This window comes from Aptenodytes patagonicus, chromosome 22 (genome assembly GCF_965638725.1).
Source record: "Aptenodytes patagonicus chromosome 22, bAptPat1.pri.cur, whole genome shotgun sequence".
Taxonomy (NCBI): Eukaryota; Metazoa; Chordata; class Aves; order Sphenisciformes; family Spheniscidae; genus Aptenodytes; species Aptenodytes patagonicus.
The window spans coordinates 2,340,570-2,360,458 of NC_134970.1; the positions used below are offsets into that span (position 1 = coordinate 2,340,570).

The 19,889-nt window shown below is 51.0% G+C and overlaps 1 protein-coding gene across 3 annotated transcripts; it reads left to right on the top strand.

Annotated features, from left to right (window-relative positions):
• Nucleotides 1-3,737: 3,737 nt before the first annotated feature.
• Nucleotides 3,738-12,302, top strand: C22H1orf116 (chromosome 22 C1orf116 homolog). 3 transcript variants are annotated; one of them, XM_076358137.1, is made up of 5 exons: nucleotides 3,738-3,869; nucleotides 7,906-8,041; nucleotides 9,411-9,588; nucleotides 10,106-10,330; nucleotides 10,430-12,301. In XM_076358137.1, exons 1-5 carry the CDS (start codon nucleotides 3,775-3,777, stop codon nucleotides 11,335-11,337), a joined length of 1,542 nt encoding a protein of 513 aa, XP_076214252.1. In that variant the 5' UTR covers nucleotides 3,738-3,774; the 3' UTR covers nucleotides 11,338-12,301. The 3 variants fall into 3 exon arrangements, with proteins under 3 accessions (XP_076214252.1, XP_076214251.1, XP_076214253.1); XM_076358136.1 differs by having other exon boundaries at nucleotides 10,106-12,302; XM_076358138.1 differs by lacking the exon at nucleotides 3,738-3,869 and adding an exon at nucleotides 4,388-4,813 and having other exon boundaries at nucleotides 10,106-12,301.
• Nucleotides 12,303-19,889: the final 7,587 nt, after the last annotated feature.

Here is a 19,889-nt window from a genome sequence, read left to right on the forward strand (position 1 = left end):
TCTGGTTTCCTGGTGCCAGTCTGGCCGTTTCACCAGCGCTAAATTCCTTCTTTAATTAAAGAAGAGCCTAACACACACTAATCACGTGGCCTTTCACAAACACGTTATATTGTATGAAGAGATACACATCTCGTGGTTGTAGCAGCACTTTAAAAGCTTGTCCCGGTTTACACGTTGAGCAGATGCTGAGCAAGGATTTTCACCGATGTAGGCAGCGCGTGTTCCCATTGCAGTAAAACGAGCGGCATTAGCAAACGTTTCTAGAAATCTTCGTCACCAATGTAATCCCGTGGCATAGCGTTCTGGTCTGTGTACCGTCAGTACAGATCAGTTGCTATAACACATTTCCTTAAACACGTGCCCTGAATTGCAAAAATCGTTGATGCGCCAATAAAGGCGACTGATGCGTGCGTGCTTGTTCAGTGTAGTCTGTGCCTCAGTTCTTGAATTTCGGCTCTGTGCTCTATCCGCTGCTGTTCACCAATGCGTCTTCTAGGTCTTCGCATCTGTGCAAGGCAGCCTTTGAGCAGTTTGCATCAGCCTTCCCTCTGCCTCATTCCTTTTTTTCCTTGACTCTACGAGACAGTCATGGCGAGAGAGGGACGGGGCCTCGCAGCCTGTACGGGATGAAGCTTCTTCACTCTCAACTTGTTCAACAATAACTTTTTTTTTTCATAGTAAAATATTTCCTCTGTGTAATTAGAGTCAGGTATCAAGAGGAACAACTGTAAAGGGAGTTTTACATACCTCCAGAATCTTTTATGCATTTAAATATATAAAACATGAAGCAGACAGACTTTAGGAAGAGTTGGGTTCAGTAGCAGATGAATCACTTCATGGATGCATGGATGCATCCACTTCATGGATGCAATTGCCTGAAAGGCCGGTCTCGGGAGTAAACCGGTAATATTCTGAAGGTTCTGAAGGACAGACTTAATTCCTTAGTTCTGGATAAACTTAAGTAAAAGGAACAATTGCTGGGGAGAGGTCTGATAAAAGCAACATCCTGTTACACGGTACAGAACCAGTATCGTAAATCTGCACCTTTTCACGTGCACGGTCACAGCAGAGGCCGCTTGCGACAGTTCGGGAACAGCGTCTCCTGTTCCCATCCCGCTTTTTCTAGAGACCTGTTCAAGAATGTAACAGTGCTACAATCGTGATCCGCCCTGGGGCAACAAAGCCACCGTGAAGCTGCACTGGCAACACAGGAACACAGCGTTCGTTTTTATAAACATTTTTGACCTAAGCAGCGTTACCTCTTTGCCCTTCTCGACTTTTGAGGAAGCGGGAGCGAGAGGACAGGCACGAATAAAGAAAATGCAGAATTTCTCCGCTGACTGCCTTAAACACAGAAATCCACGTATGGATGGATTCTTTGAGAAATCAGACTTGGACGCACAACTGCTGAAGCATCTGCGCTCGGCAGATTTCACTGCCCGCAGCGCAGGCAGCACCAGAGGGCGGCTCTGGCTCCTGCCCCCTGCGAAACCCCCCCCGTGGGTAAGGCCTGCAAACCTCTCCCTGGCAGGGAAAGTCTTTAATGAGAGGAGCAAAAAATTTTCAGCTTACTATTTTGAAAATTACAGCTCTTTATCATACAAATTAAATGTCTGCCTGCATTTTAAATGAAGCTATGCATCCAGCTGTAAACCGCCATCAGGTTCTGCTCTGCTCTGGGACTGGGCAGAATAAAATTACTTCAAATTGGTTGAAATCAATATTGTTTTTTTACTCCTCTGAGTCTGAGCACCAGAATGCTTTCTGTAACAAAAGAATGCAATAGGGGATTTAATGAAATAAGGTTGTCCAAGATTGCAGCGCCCTTGTCTATTATTTTTAATTAAAGCCTTGGGGAAAATGTTGGGGAATCGTATTATACCTTGAGAGCTGACTCCTCATTTCTGATGTAGAGTTAATGCTAACCAAGCCATGGAAACAGATCACCTTGGTTCTCTACCCCCTTTCTGTAAGAGAAGGATAATAAATAGGGTTCCTTGCTTAGTTCCCAGCCATATTAAGATTTAATTATTTCTCTAAACTGCTGTGTAATACTAAATATCAACTACCTAGTATTTTTCATAATTGATTTGTCAGCATATATACTGTACATACAATTTGGTCTAAGGAAAGTGTCCAACGCTCCTACAGAGTCAAATAAACGTCATTACGTTAACAGGTCTCTTATCGGTGACGCCGTATGGATGCGTTTCCTTTAGGGCCAGGACTGAATCATTTGTGTTCTTTTGTTTATGAACAGGGTGAGGCACAACGGGTCTGTTAACATGCCAAGGTCCTTTGTGTAGTTTTCTCTGCATCATTTGACTGCTTGCATATACTTCATGCCATATATATGAAATCATGCTTTATTTTGGGTCGTAGCTATTTATATTCGTTGGAGGAAGAGGAACGTGGAAAAAGAACAGGTTCTTTCTGGGCATCTGATTCACAGAAGCTCACAACTTCTTTTAATGGATCATGACATTTTCCTGACCTGTACAGAGCCCTGCAGGCAGCAAGCTCTACCTATTTTATTGCACAGATTTAAGTCCTTCTGCTATCAGCACGGTGCTCTCAGGACACAGCTGCCCTGTCCTGGAGTGGTTGCTCATTCACGCTGTGTTTGCACGTACAGTAAGAAAATAGCTCTGGGTTTGATTTGCTCCCTCCTTTAAAGCAGGCTGAGAACTAAGTGCAACTTGACAAAACCAGCATGAATCTGACTCTGTCCAAATGGCAGCACCATCCAGCACGACACCAGTTAACACTTCCAGAAGCGCTTGCGCTAAGTCCTGCACTCAGCTCTGCAATCACCGGCTGTTGCAATGCTCAGGCAGCGGCTGGGGCTGGTGCTGCTGCTCCCAATGTGCTGCGTTCGCATCTCTTACCTCTGCTGCAGGCCAGCGTGGGAGAGCAGGGCTGGCTGGGGCTCCCAGGAGCCTCTCGCTTGTTGCTTTGCTCTTCAACACATGTTCTCTTTCGTAACAGCGCACAGCTGGGGCTCAGCAACGCTGGTGGGAACCTCTGTGCTTCCTGGCTCATCTGCTTTCTCTCCATCCTACCATGGCTTTAAATAACTGATGTTTCCACTTCCCTGTTCTGTGTGGCAGGGAACACGCATTGCAACACAACCTTTTTCTAACAAAAAAAAAAAAGAAACAAAAAATCACTGAAGCATGAAAACTTGAATGAATCTGGTGGCTGTATCAGTTCTGGAAGTTTGCTGCAGGGTTTCTGCTTGGATATTTATAGTTACTCCGTGAAGAGCACCTTGTAGAGCAGATACGAGTCTATGCTGGTGGGGGGGTGGAGGGGGAGCAATGGCCTAAGCTTTATTTATCAGAGAGAAAAGCTGTAATTTTAATAGGAGAGCCCAAAGTCGAGGTAACGACGAGTCACTGCAGTTCTTTTAGCTGCTTCTGCAGCACTACCTGGGCAGATCGGGTGCTGGGGGTCGGCGTCACCCAGCACTGCACAAGGTGGAATAACTGGGCTCTTCTTTACTCTCTCCCTGGAGAGAGGCAGCAGAGGTGGCACCCTGGGCCTCGGAGGAGGGGATGCTGCCGAAGGAATGCCCCGGCAGCAGTTTCTGAGAAGGTGTCGGTGTGAGTGAGGAGGGCGGCTGAGGTGAAGAGGAGCGTGATGGGTGTCTCGGGGGCTTTCGCTTTACCCAGGCTCTAGGACTTGACCTCAGGCTGCCTAGCGAAGAAGAGTTTCCAGCATTAGAGAGGCGGGGAGTGAACCTGCAGAGGGGCTCAACGCCTGCAGGGAACGATGCCAGGAGGGGCGAAGGGGGAGCTGCAGCTGGGCAGTACCTGCAGAACAAGCCCCAGAGCTGTGCACGACGTGGGCACACCCTCCACTAGCAGGTAAATAAAGCTTAGTGGTGAAACTTCCCTTCTAAAATGGCTTTTTACCCGTCTCTACAAGAATCTCCTTACAGCGTACAGCAGCAGGCGTCAAACTTTCGGTCTCTAGGAAAGCTTTGGTGATATGCAAGTATATACCTGTTCTAGCAACAACCTGTGTTTTTAGAGCCGAGAAGGAACCGGGTCCTACCCTGAGGTGAGGGACCTCATGCACAAAACCACCTAAGAGAATAAACCTGTTGTGGGGTAATGCGCTCAGCAGCACACAGCGCAAATACCCAGCAAAGGACTTAATTACTATGTACAAAGGTGCTTTGGTCAGGGCTGTGCATTCAGCTCCTCCGCATGTCAGCGAGCAGCTATGCGGCAGAACAGGCTGTCAGATTAAGGAGTCTCCGGCAAACCCCATGCTGAGGACATCGGAGGACACCAGCCAAGCCGGGAAGTGAGTGAGCTGGGTGGTACCGAGCGGAGCTGCCCACAGCCTCCCGGGCACGGGGTGCCGGTGCTGCCGCCCGCCTCTGCAGCTGCGCCTCTGCCTGCGCTGCCTGCACCGCGCTGGCTCGGAGCAAAGCTGCGCGGGCAGGGCTGCAAGGGAGCCCGGAACGCGGCGACCTGGCTGCTTCAGGTCAGAACCTGAAGCTGTTTTAGGGGCTCGGCTGTGTTGTGACCCCAGCCCGGAGCGGTAACAAACCTGCCTTGCATGGGTGCGAGATGAGTTTCTCTCGCCCTGGTGCAGCAGGCTGCAGGTGAGGGGCTGGGGGCTCGCCCGCGAGTACCTGCCGAGCACCCACCTGCCAAGCACCCGCGCAGCCTTATCTCCACTGGGGAGGCGAGTTAATGTGTAACCCGGCTCTGTTTGGTTAGCCCAGAAAAGCAAAGAAGTCCTGGGATAGGCACGGCTGGGACAAGAATTTGGGCAGCGTGGAACGACGGACGTCCTGGTAAAAAAAGAAAAAAAATACAATAATCTCTATTCCTTCTTGTCCTTTGCTTTCTGTCCTTTTCCTGCTGAATGGGCTGCGGGCAAGGGGCTGAACACCTCTGCCTGGGTGGGATACGGGGCTCCGGGCACCCTCGGGGTTATGGACGTGCTTTGCTTTGGAAGGGGAAAGTGGTGGAGGTGTCACAGGAGGTGGCACCAGCAAAGATGGACGAGGTGGTTTGAAGGTGATGGCGGGAGGAAAGCTGGGGAGATCCAGCCGCTGCCGGCAGAGAGGCTGGGAAAGCTTGTGCTCAGGGCAGCAAACAGCTCGGGCAACTGCTACATGCACTTGGTTTACTTGTTTAAATAAGAGGAACTATAGGTCTGCCGCCATTGTCTCCTTTCACCCTGATGTGGGGTCCATCCCTCTGTGCCACTGCAGAGCAGGAGCAGCTGGGATGGTACCTGCAAATGGCGTTTTGCTTTGTTTTGTGTTTTGAGCTGGCCGGGACGAAGCCCTTTACTGGCAGCTGTAAGGCAGAGGGGGTACGGCTGCTCTGCCTTAGACAGCAAAAATACCGAGGTTCTTCAACGTTGCTGGAGAGCTGTGAGAGTGCTTGCAGTAGCACTGGGCTTAAAAGAAAGTAGCCTCTTCATATAAAGCAATTAGCATTAATTGCTACCCAGCACCTCTTTGTTGTTTGAGGGCTCAGTGAGCTTTGTAAAGGACAGTTATGGCAGCTGTCACAGGCTGTGAACTGGCCTTTTATTTTAGATTAAAAAAATAGCTTCTTCTAAAAGCATTTTTAGTGGGCAAGATATATACACCACTGAAAAACAGCTTTTCAAGTACCATGTCTTTTAATTTAAATGCTCAGTCATTTTTAGTTTGTGGCTGAACTGCTGTGTTATTCAGCAAAAGAAAGGAACTCTAAAATCCTTCTGAATCCTAAAAACTGGGATTTTTCAACACTGATTTTTCCCCTTCCCCAAATCGGGTGAATGCGTTAGAGCCATAATCGCATCAGAGAACTAGTGGGCAGGAAAATGAACTTCTTGTTTCTGTGTAGATCCTCTCCAGCATCTGACGAGCTCTGGGCTGAACTTTGCCTCCCTGCGAGCTGGGGCTTGGCGGATGTCAAAGCCTTGGCAGCCGCTTTATGTTTCTGCAAATGCTGTTTGAACGAGAGCAAGTTATTTCTTCCAATGGGCTGACGATGGTGGGCATCCTCGTGGAGAAATTAGCTCTGTCGAGACCCCTAATTAGAGCTGGGCCACGCTGCTGCTCTCCCACCCGTGGGGCTGCCTTGCACAGCGGACGCTGGCTCCGACCGGCTGCTCCAGCTGCAGGCGTCAAGTTCGAGCAAGACTTTTGCTTCCCCAGGATTGTTTTGCTCTCTCAAACTTGTGCAGTAGGGCAGGAGGCAGTGAGGAGCATTGCAGCAATCCTGACCAAGCAGGTGGTAGCCTCTTGCTGCTTAGAAGTAGATTCATTATTTCACGTTGCAAATGGTTGGGCGCCCACCAAAACTGTGTGGCTTGCAGAAGCTTAAAACCCCCCAAACTCCACTGGTGTCTCTGCCTCCTGACAGCTAAAAGCTCTGGCTATGAAGTTATCCAAATTCAAAGAACCAAGGGTATCGCCATTCCAAACCCACCGCTTACTGAAATGTAATTTAAGCAGTAAATAATGCAAAGCTGAGACTAAAATATTAAAATCCTCCTGCATGGAAGGATTGGATCTGCCAGGGCATGGGTGTTGAAATCTGATTTTTGCGGCATATTCCAATTACAAAGGAATTCTTTCAGGGTCTAACACTCTGAACAAGCAGCCAGTTCTGCTCTCTTATCGCTAGATCTAATTCCCTGATCCTGCTACAAGAAAAAAGCAGCAGTGTGTTCCTGCGTGCCACGGCCAGGTTACAGCACAAAGAGCTCCTCTGTCTTCTGACAAGCAAATCCTCTTGCGTGGGTCTGTGTGTGTTGGAGGGGGTGTTTGTTTTGCCGCTCTTGTTAGCTTCTGCAGCTCAGTTCTCCTCTCCCCAAGAATGGGCGGTGTGCGTGAAGAAAACACGTAATTGGTGGTGTCCGTAAATTTTGGAAGCTTAATGCTGTACGTCCATAAGTAATTATGCCTTTTGTAGGCTGCCCAGCCTCTCCCCGCAGGCAGCAGAGCTCTCTTGGCCACGCACCCTGCAAGCATAACTGGCCCCTCCGCTGCCTGGGACCCTGCCCCGGGAAGGTCTTGCTGTTGGGAACCCCGACAGCAGGTTGTTTGTCAGGCAGCTGCTACTGCGTTCAGGTCTCACCAGTGTCAGGGGTACAGGCTGCATCCAGAAGAGCAGCAGGGGTGCATTGCCATGAGTAGAGGGGGACATTGGGGTGCTGCTCGCAACACCCCCGGGGTGGCTGGAGACACAGCACATCGCTGCAGCCTGGGCACAGCCCCCAGCGCTGCCCTGCTCCGTGCAAGCTATGCCAGGCGTGTGCCCAAACACACCCAGTTGTGCCCTGAAGATACACGGGCACCTCCCCACGGCCACGATACCTCCGTGGCCCCCGAGGAAGGGTGGCAGAGGGAGCTCTTTGCCAGGAGGAAGCTCACAGCAGAGCAAGGCTGTGACTAAACGGCAGCATTTCACGTCAGCGTATTCAGAAGTTTGAAAGCACTTCAGCTGCATAGCTGGCAGCAGTGGGGGTGGCAGAGGGAAGAGATCCCACGAGGCAGAGCTGGGCTGGGGCTTGCACTCGGACAGGATCACTTCTACCGAGCTCCAAGGCTGCGGTGGGCTTACAGCCTCTTCCTTCACTCAGGAACCACCTTATCCACACCTCCAAGATGACTAGATAACCACCAGCCTGAGATGGCTGTGGATGGGCGGTCCAGAGCTCGCTGTTTCCAATTCTTTTAGGAAATCTTCAGTTCCAAGGATGCTTTAAAAAAAGCCCAGCTGCCCCTTCTCCTGGAGAGAGCAGCCTAAGAACCAGCACGTTTGCATCCACCGAGCAGCTTCACAGCCCTCCTGCCCTCGCTCCGGCTGAGCCAGTGTGCTTGCATCACCCTGGGGAGGGGGTCTCGCACCTTAACGACTCTCCTTTCTTCTGCTTCAGCTGGGGTTTGCACCCCGCACCGGACGCCACGGCAGCCTGTGATATGCCTAGGAAGGAGCTGGGGCTGGGGATGGCTGGCTGCAACTCTGGCAGCTGCGACAGCATGGTCAGCACGGCCTCCAACCACTCGCAGCATGTAAGTAACCCCATTGCGCCCAGCCTGGGCACGGCAGGGGCTCAACTTGCCCCTCTCGGCAGCTGAAGAAGGATTTTGGCCAGATCTCTGCTCGAAACCGCTCTCCATCGGTGCTTTGGAAACACCTGGGGCCCTAATACGGCACCATGCTAAGGGCAGCACAAGGACCAAATTAATTCCTGCCCCAAAGCACTCCCAGACTTTCTGTCCTGTCACGTGTGTGGCAGCGATCAGGAGCCTAAGCTCCTGCAAGGTCTTCCCAGGGAAGTGATACCGAGAGCCCAGCGGCTCCTGCATTGCCCAAAGATGCAGAGGCAGATAGTGCAGGCACTGGGCAGGAGGAGCCCGGCGAGTTCCCCAGTGAGGGATTAGACCAGTTGGATAACTGGGTCAGACTGGCTCCAACAAGGGTGACTTCACCTGGAAAAGACAGCGACCGTAGTCCTCCCGGCTGACTGATTAATTTCCTAGTTAAGGCAGAGATGAGTTTGGACCATGGGTGTAGATGTGTAATTTTTCACTGTCTGTCCATTAAAGCTTGTTTGTCTCCAAACACCGATTCCAAGATTGATGGACTAATTACATCCTGTCTTACTTGGAGCATAATTGATATGTGCAAGTGCAGTGCTCGGTCCTGGACAGGTTTTCCATTTGATGTATTGCAAACCAGAACCAAACCCTCTGAAAATTATTAGGGATGGAAAAACTGGTTGCAATATTGCATGGTAAAAGAATTGGATAAGCGTCTCCCTGCAAAACAGCTCCACCTGGGACAGTTTCTCCTCTGTGCTTGTTGATCTGATGCACACTCCATCCTTTCCTGCACTTCAGTTTTTTCATGACATATTGCATGTATCACCTTGTAACTTGGCACTTCTGCAGCAATCGTATCTCATGATACTTGAAATACAACAAAAATTAAACAGAATCTTGCTGGGGTATGAACAGAAGAACAAGGAGAGGGACCACCACCCGCCCATAAGCCTTCAGTATTTATGATATTTAGACAAGCTTCTAAGATTCAGCATTGCTGATCGGTACAGATGTCTGTACCTATAGACCACCCATGTTACCCATCTGCTCATATTTCAAAGTAAACTGAAGAACTAAAAGGTGGAGGCCAAGCTTCCAAGTTAAGAATAACCCACCCTCTGATGCTCATAGCAGGGTAATATATAAATGGCCTTAAGTATATATTTTTTTGTTTAATAGGGAGTTGTTTAGTTTTCTGTAGCTGTAAGTACCAATTTTTGAATAGTCACTGGCCAAGTCTCCTGGCTGGGGGCTGTCACAGGTCTCCTCTTAACTGCCAGGGCTGTGAATAATACACCTGTGTCTCCTACCTGTACTGCCTTTTTCCTTTTTTCAGAGCGATAACAGTTATGACTACTTATCTGTGGAAGAGAAAGAGTGTTTGATGTTCTTAGAAGAAACTATTGGCTCACTGGATGCAGAAGCAGACAGTGGGGTCTCTACTGATGAGACCGACTATGTGGAGCCCTCCAAGCTGCCCGGGACATGGCCTAAGAGAGACTCCGTTCCCCAGGGTAAGCTGGAAATCCATGCTCCAGCCTTGTTTGCAAAGGGACGTTCTCGCTGGGGTGCGTTCCCTTGGCAGGCAGGGAAGGAGCACTGCCCCAGTTTTATGCATGTGGTAAGCTAAAGCCAGTTTGTTTTTGTCACTCTGTGGTGAGAAGTGGCTGTAGGCAGAGAGGTAGGTAGGGCACCAACTGCATTTTCCCAGTTCTCACATGCAGGAGCTGCTAGCAGCTGCCTAGCAAGGTCAGCAGAACCGCAGGGCAGAGCATCTTTGCTCGTGCTCTGAACAGGCTTACACGGATTAACAAGGCTCCCCATTCACCGTGTGCTTTGTCAAATCCAAAGTATCTGACTTTCTTAGCTGCGACAGCGTGTTAGCTGGGGTCAGGGTAAACTCTCTGGGTGCAAGTACTCTGCCATGGCTGCACCGGTTTAGCAGGCGTGAAGAAGTGAGTCTTGTAAACAGGAAGGTGTCCTGTGTCCATCTGCAGAACGGTACATGACTTCATATCTCTCTTTGCCTAGATTTGGAAAATGGGGCTCCCCCTCCTAGTGTAGGTCAGCAGCGTGCAGCTGAACAGAAGAGCGGTAAGAACACCTCCGCCTTCTCAAGCTCGGCTCCAGCAGCGGTTCCAAGCCCAGGCTATTACAGTCTTCCAAGGAACATCACTGTAGCAAATGCACAAAGAGCAAATGGAGCTTCTGACAGCAAAGTGACTGTCTGCACGGTGGAGGACCCAGTGCCAGTAGGTAAATCTTCACAGGAGATGGCCAAGGAGGACAGGCTTGACCAAGCCAACGTGAAAAACCAGATAAAGCCCCTGGGGTCTTTGTTTATCCAACCTCCAGATCCCTTCCAGGATGAGCTGGTGAGCCATGAGTGGTCCCGCAGCAATCACTCAGATGCCAAGAGGGAAACAGCCAAGGAGACCAAGACTTGGACTTCATGGGGCCAGCCAGAGAAATCCATGTTGGAAGAGGCCCCTCAGGACCCAGATGCCAAGCGTGGGCCTCCAACTGCCCCCAAACCGCGAAAATTACCACCAAATATTATACTGAAAACCAGCAAAAACAACCCAGTGCCACTCACCATGGAGCCCGGCCAGAAGGTAAAAGCACCACCTCCATCCTCAGCCGGCTCTCAGCCTGGCTCTGCCAGCGACACCACTGCCGAAAAAGCAAATTCAGGGCACCTCGACCCCAAGGAGAGGGAGAAAGCCCGGCGGGAGGCGTTGGAGAAGCTTGGACTGCCACAGGACAGGAGGGAGCCCAACACCCACCTTCAACCTACCATGCATCCCCAACCAAGGGAGATGGCATTCCCTGTCCCTGGGGAACCCGAGGCACACTGCAGGGCGGCGGAGAGGTCGGTGCCAGGTATCCGGCAGATGAGCTTCAAATCCAACACCCTGGAGCGCTCCGGCGTGGGGCTGAGCAGCTACGTGACCAGCGCCAAGGAGCAGAGCATCAAGACCAGCAGCTCCCTGGGCAAGATGTCCTTCATCGAGCGGCTCGCCCCAAGCTTCCTCAGGAGCAGCCGCCCCCGGCCAGCATCCCTCGGGGCAGGGAAGGACTTTGCTGGTCTGAAGGAGCCCGGGCAGGTGGAGCAGGAGAAGAGCAGCAAGCGGCGATCCCACCCACTGCAGAGCTTCCCCAGGCCACCCCACTCCTGCGTCAGCGTGAAGATTTCCCCCAAGGGTGCAACCGATGAGAACCGGCGAGAGGCACTGAAGAAGCTCGGTCTGCTGAAGGAATAGCTCTGCGGGTGGCAGGGCTGCTGAAAAAGGGGCTTTTCATCCTGTATCCAGGTGCCTTCACTACCTGTCCTCGGGCAGCACAACCACAAGCATCTTCTGCATCTTCCTGCCCCAGCACCTTGGGAGGGGTACCACAAGAGGCATTCGGAGCTTCACACCAAATAAAGTAATGCCATGTGTACATAATATTTTGTATATAGCAAGTGTATATGAGCTATTTTATATAAAGCATCACTCAGCGTGTGGATGGGGCATATTCTCCTACAAGGTCTTTAATGCATTTGTGGATTCATTGCAGCGGGGAAGCCACAGAATCGGGGGTTTGGCTTATTTTAAAAGAGGTTGCCCACAGATAAAGCCTTTCTGGGAAGAAGTGCAGGACTCTGCTGCTCCTTTAGGATTTTATGGGTTTTTGTTAACTTTATCCAAAGCCTGCGAGGCCCGACCACTCACCTGCCCCATGCAAGTGCCTCCCAAAAGCCACAACTGCCACATACAAAACTGCCAGGCCGATGGGAACCAGAGGGGGCTCAGCAACGCCTCCCCCACAGACGAGCGCTCCTCGTACAGCGCCTGCAGGCGAGGGGCTGGATGGCTGCACAGATATCCCACTGCCTCCTCCGCTAGACTGCTCTCACATCCAGCCCTGACAACCTGGATATAGCACTTAAAAGTAAGACATACACGCATCCGTCTTTATCATGAAGTGACAGTTAAGAAGTGGCAGACTGTGTTTCAGTGGCAAAACCAGAAATGCTGCCCAAAACGAGATGCAAATCTGAGACACCACCATTTCATTCCCTTTCAAACTCCCCTCACGTCTTTCAGACCCAGCTGATGCTGTCAACGTTTGTGCTGCACACCTTTTATAGCAAAGGTGGTTTATTTCTGTAATAAACTTGTATATGATCAGAAAAAGACTGTGTAATACAGATTTACTCTTGTGTTGAGTCAGAGCTCTGGTAAAGCTAAATAATGAGTGTTAACCTTCAATATGTCTTGACTTGAGGAGTGAGTGACCCAGACAGCAGCCGGGCATCGTAAATGATGAGGTCTGAACTGGAGACTTGGGCCTCCTGCAACCCAGGAGCCGCACAAGACGGGATTTCATGTAAGCGCTTCCAGTACAATAAGCAGATGCAAAGTCTGCCACGGCACTGCCAGACTGGGACCGGTGACATGGGACCTGCCACTGCTCCAGTCGATCCCTTCCAACCTGCACCATCTCCTGGGTCTGTGGAGACATCTCCCACAGCAGCCATGTTAGTTGAAAAGCCACACTAACAGCTTAGCTTGAAAGGATCATTTTAATTTCTTCACCAAAGAAGTCCTTCATGCAATCCTGGCTTTCAGTGTTGGACCTCTAGAGAGCGCCTCTGCTAATAAAGCAAGCGCCTTTGTTCCTAACAGGCAATTTAATTTCAAATCTAACGTAGGCTTCCTTTAGAGAGAGGGGCTGACCGTGGAGGCAACTGCACTACACAATCTACTGATGTTAATTAACTGCTTGCAGCATTAAGATAAAGTTGCACTCAATCGTTTTCATCGCTGACCTTGCAGTACAATCAGCTTTTAAAGACAGTGTTGTGAATACTAAACAGGCTCGTACTAACAAAACCCAGAGCCAGGCTTCTAATTCCTCTCCAAACAGGCATCAGCGGAGCTTTGGTTTTGCATGGAAAGAAAGGGAGGGCATCCTTCTGCAAAAGCTGCGCCATTTCACAAACCCCCACATAATAAAGGTGTGTACAAGAGGAGGGAATAGTACCGACCCACGTAAAGAATCCAAGGAACATGAGAAAATGATGTCTGATTAGCTACACTTCATGAAAGCAGGGAAATGCTTGTTTGTAGTTAAGCAATTAACTAAATTAGTTTTGGGCTGGCCAGCAGTAATGCAAACCTGTACATCAGGGAGGAAACTAGGAGAAGCTGCATGGGCTAAGGTCTGACCGAAAACCAGCAAACACCGTGTTGCAGGTACATTAGCTCCAAAAGGGAGAAGGAGCCTGAAAAGTTATTAACTCCCCCAGCCTGAGCCCAGCGCCTCATTTCAAGCCTGGAGCCGCGTTGGCAGTGGCCAGGCAGGACTGGCAAGCTACTGCGTGGCTGCACGCCGTGGGCGATAACCGCAGCCCGGAGCCCCTTCACCAGGCACAGGGATGGCTCTAACCCCAGCGCTGCTGGGGAGGCAGCTCTGCCACGTGCCTGGGGCATCGCCAGTGGTTTAAGGGGGTTAGGCAGGATTAAGGCTGTTTGCACTAAGAGCTGAGCAGGGTGCAGATACTGCCCTACACACAGTGCTCTGGGCGCAAGCCTGTCCCAATATGAATGGGTCATGATAAACATGGCCAGAGCTGAGGTCCCCCCTGTGCAACTTGGTCCACGTGGCCTTGGGAAGGTGCCTCTGGGCTAACGCGTGGCCAAAGAGCAAGGGGGCTGCTCTGTGCTTACAAACTGGGTGCTCGCATCCACGCCATCCTGCCCTCCTCCTCAGCTGCCTGCTTGTGCCCGGGGCAGGGGCCACCCTGCCTTAAGCAGGAGGCAGAAAGAGCAGCTTGGTTTTAAGAAACCACTCCCAGCTGCTGCAAAAAGTTCTGTGAAGCTGAGAGGTGGCCGTGCTCTCTGCGAGAGCAGGATCCATCCATCAGCAGCAGGGCTTGACTCTGGGTGGCACCAAGCAGAGTCATGTGTCTGCTCTTGCGTAAGGTCCCAGCCCAGGAGTCACACAGCCCGTGGCGATAAACACCTTCGTTTCTAATGGCTGCAAACATATCTAGACTGTGAAATGTCATATATTGCTTGCAGGATTAAACAGCAACGCCTGCTTTTGGAACGGGGCTTGCCCATGGTGAGTGATTCAACCCAGAGGACCCAGCAGCAGCAGAAGCACTTCACCCCGCGGAAAGGCAGAGACCTGGAGTTCATTCCCAGAGGAGTGACCCTGATCTCCTATGGCTGTTTTAATTTATTCTCTTTTGTTTCCATTTCATACCAATCGGGCCATGTGCACAACTCCTGTTAATGAACATCACTCCCCCCCATCATAGCTTAATAAGCAATCTTTGTGAGATTTCTGCTAGGAAGTCTAATCAAAACTTAGCTTTCATGCTTGACATGTATGTTACACTGTAGTACTCCCTGGTTTTGACTAAATAAGCCAAGGATTGGAAGAGAATCCTTTGTTTCCAAAACAATCCGTTTTTAAGAGAAGTTAAGGTTCTGTTTCAGGCCAAAAATGCTTTGAGAGAGACCTTAATGCTCACCTCCTTTCTCATTAGATAAACAAGGTGAGATTACCTTTGAGACTGCAATAGTCATGTATCTACATTATGCAAGTAATGTGCAGTGAGACAGAGCATTAAGTAGGATAATGCTGGAATCAGCAGTAGGTAAAAAGGAGTGGTCAGAGAGGAGCATGTAGATGAAAATGCACCAGAAAACCACCCTCATTTTCATTATACAAGGAAGGATGAGGAATAAGAGGCAAATAAACTGCCTACACATTACTATTCCTGCTAAAACTGCAAAGTCCACAAAGGTTTGGAAGATAATAGAAAGCTCAGTCCTGACAAACTTATCCACAGGTGCCAGCTAAGTTTTCTGTCTCCATGATATTTCTACATGGTGCTAGTGGATGGGACAGGGAAGACAGAGCTCTGCTCTCACAGGAGGAGCTGGCAGCCCTGAAGGAAACAGCTTCTGTCTCAGAACAGAGAAATTTGTTCTGAAAAGGCAACAGGCCACAAAAGATGGAGCTACCAGATATCTTGCAAGAACTGGCTTCAGAGGGCTGACCCCTTCACTCAGAGCTTAATCTTGCATCTTCCTCTCCTCTTCCATTTATACTGTGCTCTCCCTGCCTTTAAAGTCAATCATTTGCACTTGAAAGTCTACAGCCTGAGGAGTGCAGCGCTGGGTGGGAACCTCTCCTGCTGCCTGTCTGCACATCAGGCCGGTTGAAGCCTGCCAGTTCACACAGGCAGTGCCAGATATTCCCCCTTTTTGTTTGCAGGAGCTGGGAAGCAGCATCAGTCACAGCAGCCCTGCATTTACAGTCACGCAAATAATTGCTCCCAATGCTGGCCCACTCCCTCCGTGCCAGGCAGCAAGGACCACAGGGAGCAAAGCTCTCCTGCTCTGATGTAACCCATAATCCACAGACTCAAAGGAAGAGATTTACCTTTGCTCTAGCCCAGCCCGCATCTCTCATCAGCAGAGTCTCCAGCAACGAGCCGCTCCCCAGCCAAGTGCCCATGGGATCCCCACCATCACCTGATGCAAGAGCAGCCAAAACAGCCCCAGTTTACAGGCTGGCAGGAGCCTCAGCAGAGTGATGAGCCTCTCTTTTATAAGGGGAAAAGCTGGTGGGCACTCAGATGAGCTACCGGCTGTGCTCCTCCAGCCCGCCAGCACCGACACAGCTGATGCGAGGAGCCGCAGCGATGTTGCTCATCTCACAGAGAGGCGAGGGAAAGGCTGCTCCTGCCTGCTAATGCCTATTATTGGCATGTGGGGGTGCCTGGGAGGTGGACAGGGGAAAAGCAAGAGCAGAAACAAAATCTACCTCCAGGTTCAGCCAAGCTCCAGCCGAGTTCCCGGGCTCTTGTCTGGGTACCTCTGAAAGCAGACTTCGTACTACTTAATTCTGGGCATAATTTGCTTGATTTGTTCCCAGAAGGCAAAATCACAGCAGACCCCAGCCAAAAAGCCATCCATGAAGAGAGATCATAATATTTCAGAAGTAACCTGAAGAGTTAGTAAATGTACCCTCAGTGCCTTAATGCAGATTATACAGACTGTGTTTATGCGGTGCAACAATGTTAGAAAAGACCCAAAGAAAACACTCAGCTTTGCATTTGGCATGGAGTATTCATTTCCTTCTTAACTATCAGTCCCATAGTGGCTCAAACATATAATTTCCATGTCTACATGAGCCTGTCAAGACCTACTATTCCAATTAAAAGCACTCTTGCGCACATCTTCCATTACAAAGATCAAATTCAGGAGAAGTGGCTTGTTAAATTCTGGCAGTATTAAAGAATGTCACCTGTACTGGGCCACAGTCTCCAGGAGAAACTTGTCATCTTAATAATAGACTTTGTCACTGTGCAGCAGCTTTGGTGCGGGCGTCAGCAGGGACCCTTGGGGCTGGTGTCCCACAGGAGGTCGGGGAGGTGGGTTGGTTACTGCTGGCCTGACACATCTCCAGCTGGAGAACATCAAACCTGGGCTGTGAGACCCAGGGTCCCACTGGAGTTGCTCCAGCTCTGTGGAAGAGGACCGTAGATGTCCGAAGGTTTTTAACCACATCCCAGCGGGGTTTGGGCAATAACCGGTAGCTGAGGCTTTGCCCTTTCCCTGCTCACGTGCAGATGGAGAGAAGGACCCTCTCCAACCCCAACTAATCCGATATGAAGGAGGGATAAATTACCCCTATTTCAAGGAATATTGCGTATCTCTCTGCTTCATCAGAAAGGCACCAGGGTAATCCCCATGCCTTGCCTGATCTACCCAGGGCCCATTTCTCTTCCATTCAGTGCTTTGTGTTGGTGTTTACAGTAATGCATGGCAAATGGAGGAGGTGTGGGGAGTGTTCCCGCGCTGGTGCAATGGCACTTCGTATTCCTGTTGCCCCAACCAGCATAAATGACCACACAAGGAAGAAGGCAGTGGGACTCAGATCCTGGGTCTGTGCGGGACCTCGGGGTGGGGACTCATCCAGCGGCATGCTGTGTTTAATACAGTAGGCTGCTGCTTCAGCTGAACTTCTGGGCGATGCTGTAATCCCCATAGGCATGCTGAAAACCTCCAAGCCTCTTGGTGGTTATGATAAACCAAGGCTTTGTGGAGTCAGGCATGGTAGAAGTGCTGCTGGGGTTCAGCTTGTGTCACCCTGTCCCAGGTCCCCATGCCCCAAGGCTAGGCAGAGAGCTGAGCCCAGCCAGCTCATCAGCCCCGAGCATCACGGGGGCATCTCTCCAATTACACCAACCAACCAAGGCAAGCCCTGGTCGTTTACAGTTCCTAATAATGAAAAAACAGCGCAGTAGACTCTCAAGCATAGGAGCAACATTCCCTGAAAACTGGTGTCCTCCCAACTCTCCTCAGCCAACGGTTAGCTGATGTACAGAGCTGTCCCATCATGTTAAAATGTGACCGTGCAGCAGGTGTCCTCAGGTGAATCTGAGTCCTGCTAAGGTCAACAGCAGGAGTGCCCTGGGTGATGCCTGTCCATGCCCAGGACAACCTAGTGCAGGATTTGACACAATATACTCTGCATGTCTCACCATTACCTTTTTTTCCTGTTGTTTCTAATGGAATTTTAAAACGAAAAAAGGCAGCCGTACCCCCAAACCTTGTCATTGCTGTTCCCATGTGTGCAGTGCTTGGCACTGGAGAACTAACGACCTGCAGGTACAGAAAAGCCAGACAGCAAAAACGAGCTTCGCCAAACACATTCAAGCCTTTTACTGCTGACTCCTGCTGTGTTCAAACGGCCAGGGTTTGGGTTTGTTTTGCTTTACTTGCCAGCGATGCTAATTTACCTGGTATCTTAAAATCAAACTAGATCCAATGTTCCTCATTCCTGCTCTTAAAACCCGTGTTCTGGCCCTGCCACAGCAATCACCGGTTTTGCCTCGGTGAGCTGCCGGACCGCCCTCGGCAGGGCAGGGGGATGAGTACGCTCCTGCTTCCTGGAGATCTCAGCTGTTCTTTGTTTCCAAATACCCTTTAACTATGAAGTCCAGTAAGAGACAGAAAGGGCCACTGTTGTTCCTCACCCAGGGGTTTACGCGCAGTGATAACGTATCTGGCTTATTCCACGAGCACTGCCCTAGCTAGAGTGCAACCATTGACTCCTACAGGCACTGCAGAGCAAGCAGGGGCTGTTACGATTTATTTGTAACAACTCTGCAGACAGGCTGTGCTGAGATGCTGACAGCAACCTCGACAACTGTGCATTGGTAAAACATGTGGGCCCAGAGCCCCGGCGCGACACCTGGTGCTACGTGGTGCCCGCTGCACTGCTCGCTTGGGCTGGTCACAGGCAAGAGATCCACCAGCCAGCACGTGCTCGTTATAGGAAGGAAGAGAAATTTCCTTAACAAGCATAGCCCAGAAGAACAAATTCTGTAACTTGTCTGAAATTTAACTCTCCTTCAGCAGTAGGAAAAGATGCAAGTCAGTGGTACTCCCCCAGGAGCGGTCCTTTCCATGGGCTGCCATCGCTGTTTCCCTGCCGGAGCCATCCTCACTGCTAGCTGCGTACCGCTCCCAGCTGTTTGTAAATGATGCTGAGAAAATGGCCCCTGTTGCTTCCAGTGCTGCTGCCCCTGCTGAATTTATCTGCTTTTTCATTTAAAGAAGGTGGGGTCCCCAGATGTCCCTGCTCCAAAAGCTGGGGTCAGCTTGGGACACCTGGGGACCTTGTGCAGAGACCAAGATGGGCGTTCCCACCCCAGATGGGTGAGGAAGCAGTGCACGGTGCTGCGGGTAAGGTTGCTCGTTACTACCCCTTCAAATCAGCTCTGTCAAAGGCAATCTGCCTCCACCCAAAATATCTTACCACCTCATTGCTCTTAAGAGCAACTCGGGACGTAGTACCTGGCCCGACTGGCTCCTCTCAGGAGAGCTCGTTTGACAGCAATCCCGCTGTGCCTGTTGCTGCATTTGATCTCTCCCTCCTGAGGCAGGAGGTCCCCTCCTAAAACACGGCACTGCCTGGCGTGGGTCGCCTCTTTCTCCCAATTCTCCAGCAATTCTGCTCCTTTCTATCTGCACATGGGCTATGGCATTTGCCAGGGGAAGTAGCAAGGAGCCCAGGGCATGCCAGACCCAGCGGCTCGCTGCCTGGGGTCCAAAGGACATCACACGGGTGCACAAAACCTGCTGCCCCCAGGCAGCGAGCCGCCGGGGTCTGGCATCCCCCCACAGCGAGCAACACACTGGCACAAATGGAACGGTGATGGGGAAGGGGACAGTCAGGCCCAGCAGTGACACGCCACGAGACCGTACACTCCTCGTGCCCACGCTTAACCAGCCAGCAGCGGGATGCTGCTGTTCTGCCTTCAACCCCTCCTGCCCGGCTGGGCTTCCCTGGCGCGCCTCCCTCCGTTCCAGATGTGCTCATTATTTTCCCCTTTTCTGCCAGCTGCTGGCTGAGCGATGGCTCGTGCCCCTTTCAATAACGGGAAGGAAACGCGGAGCTGGAGCCAGGTCCCAACCCGTACCCAGAGTGGTCTGGAATCAGCATCCAAATAAAAAACAACGTAACTCTCTAGAAGAGCCATTTTCCAGCTGCGGCCTGGGGACTGCTGGGTGTCCCCCTGCTAACGGATCCACAAGAAAACTAGCAGAAGGAAGCTCAGCCTGCTGCTTGCACGCTCGGGGCTACAGGGCAGAAGGTCCAGCCTGCTCCAGGGGCAAACTCGGGAGCTCTGAAGAGAACAGCCTCTTTACTCGCGTTTCAAAGGTAGACGTGAACAGCAGAGACGGTGGACGAAGCTGGGAAACGAGCCTGCTGCGCCGAGCTGAGCCGCGGCAGCCCG

Excerpts from the sequence above, each read along its gene's own strand:
- C22H1orf116 (XM_076358136.1), top strand. The coding sequence starts at position 3,775 with ATGCCAGGAGGGGCGAAGGGGGAGCTGCAGCTGGGCAGTACCTGCAGA. Across the intron at positions 8,042-9,410 it reads CCTCCAACCACTCGCAGCAT|AGCGATAACAGTTATGACTA; the intron begins GTAAGTAACCCC and ends TCCTTTTTTCAG. Across the intron at positions 9,589-10,105 it reads GAGAGACTCCGTTCCCCAGG|ATTTGGAAAATGGGGCTCCC; the intron begins GTAAGCTGGAAA and ends CTCTTTGCCTAG.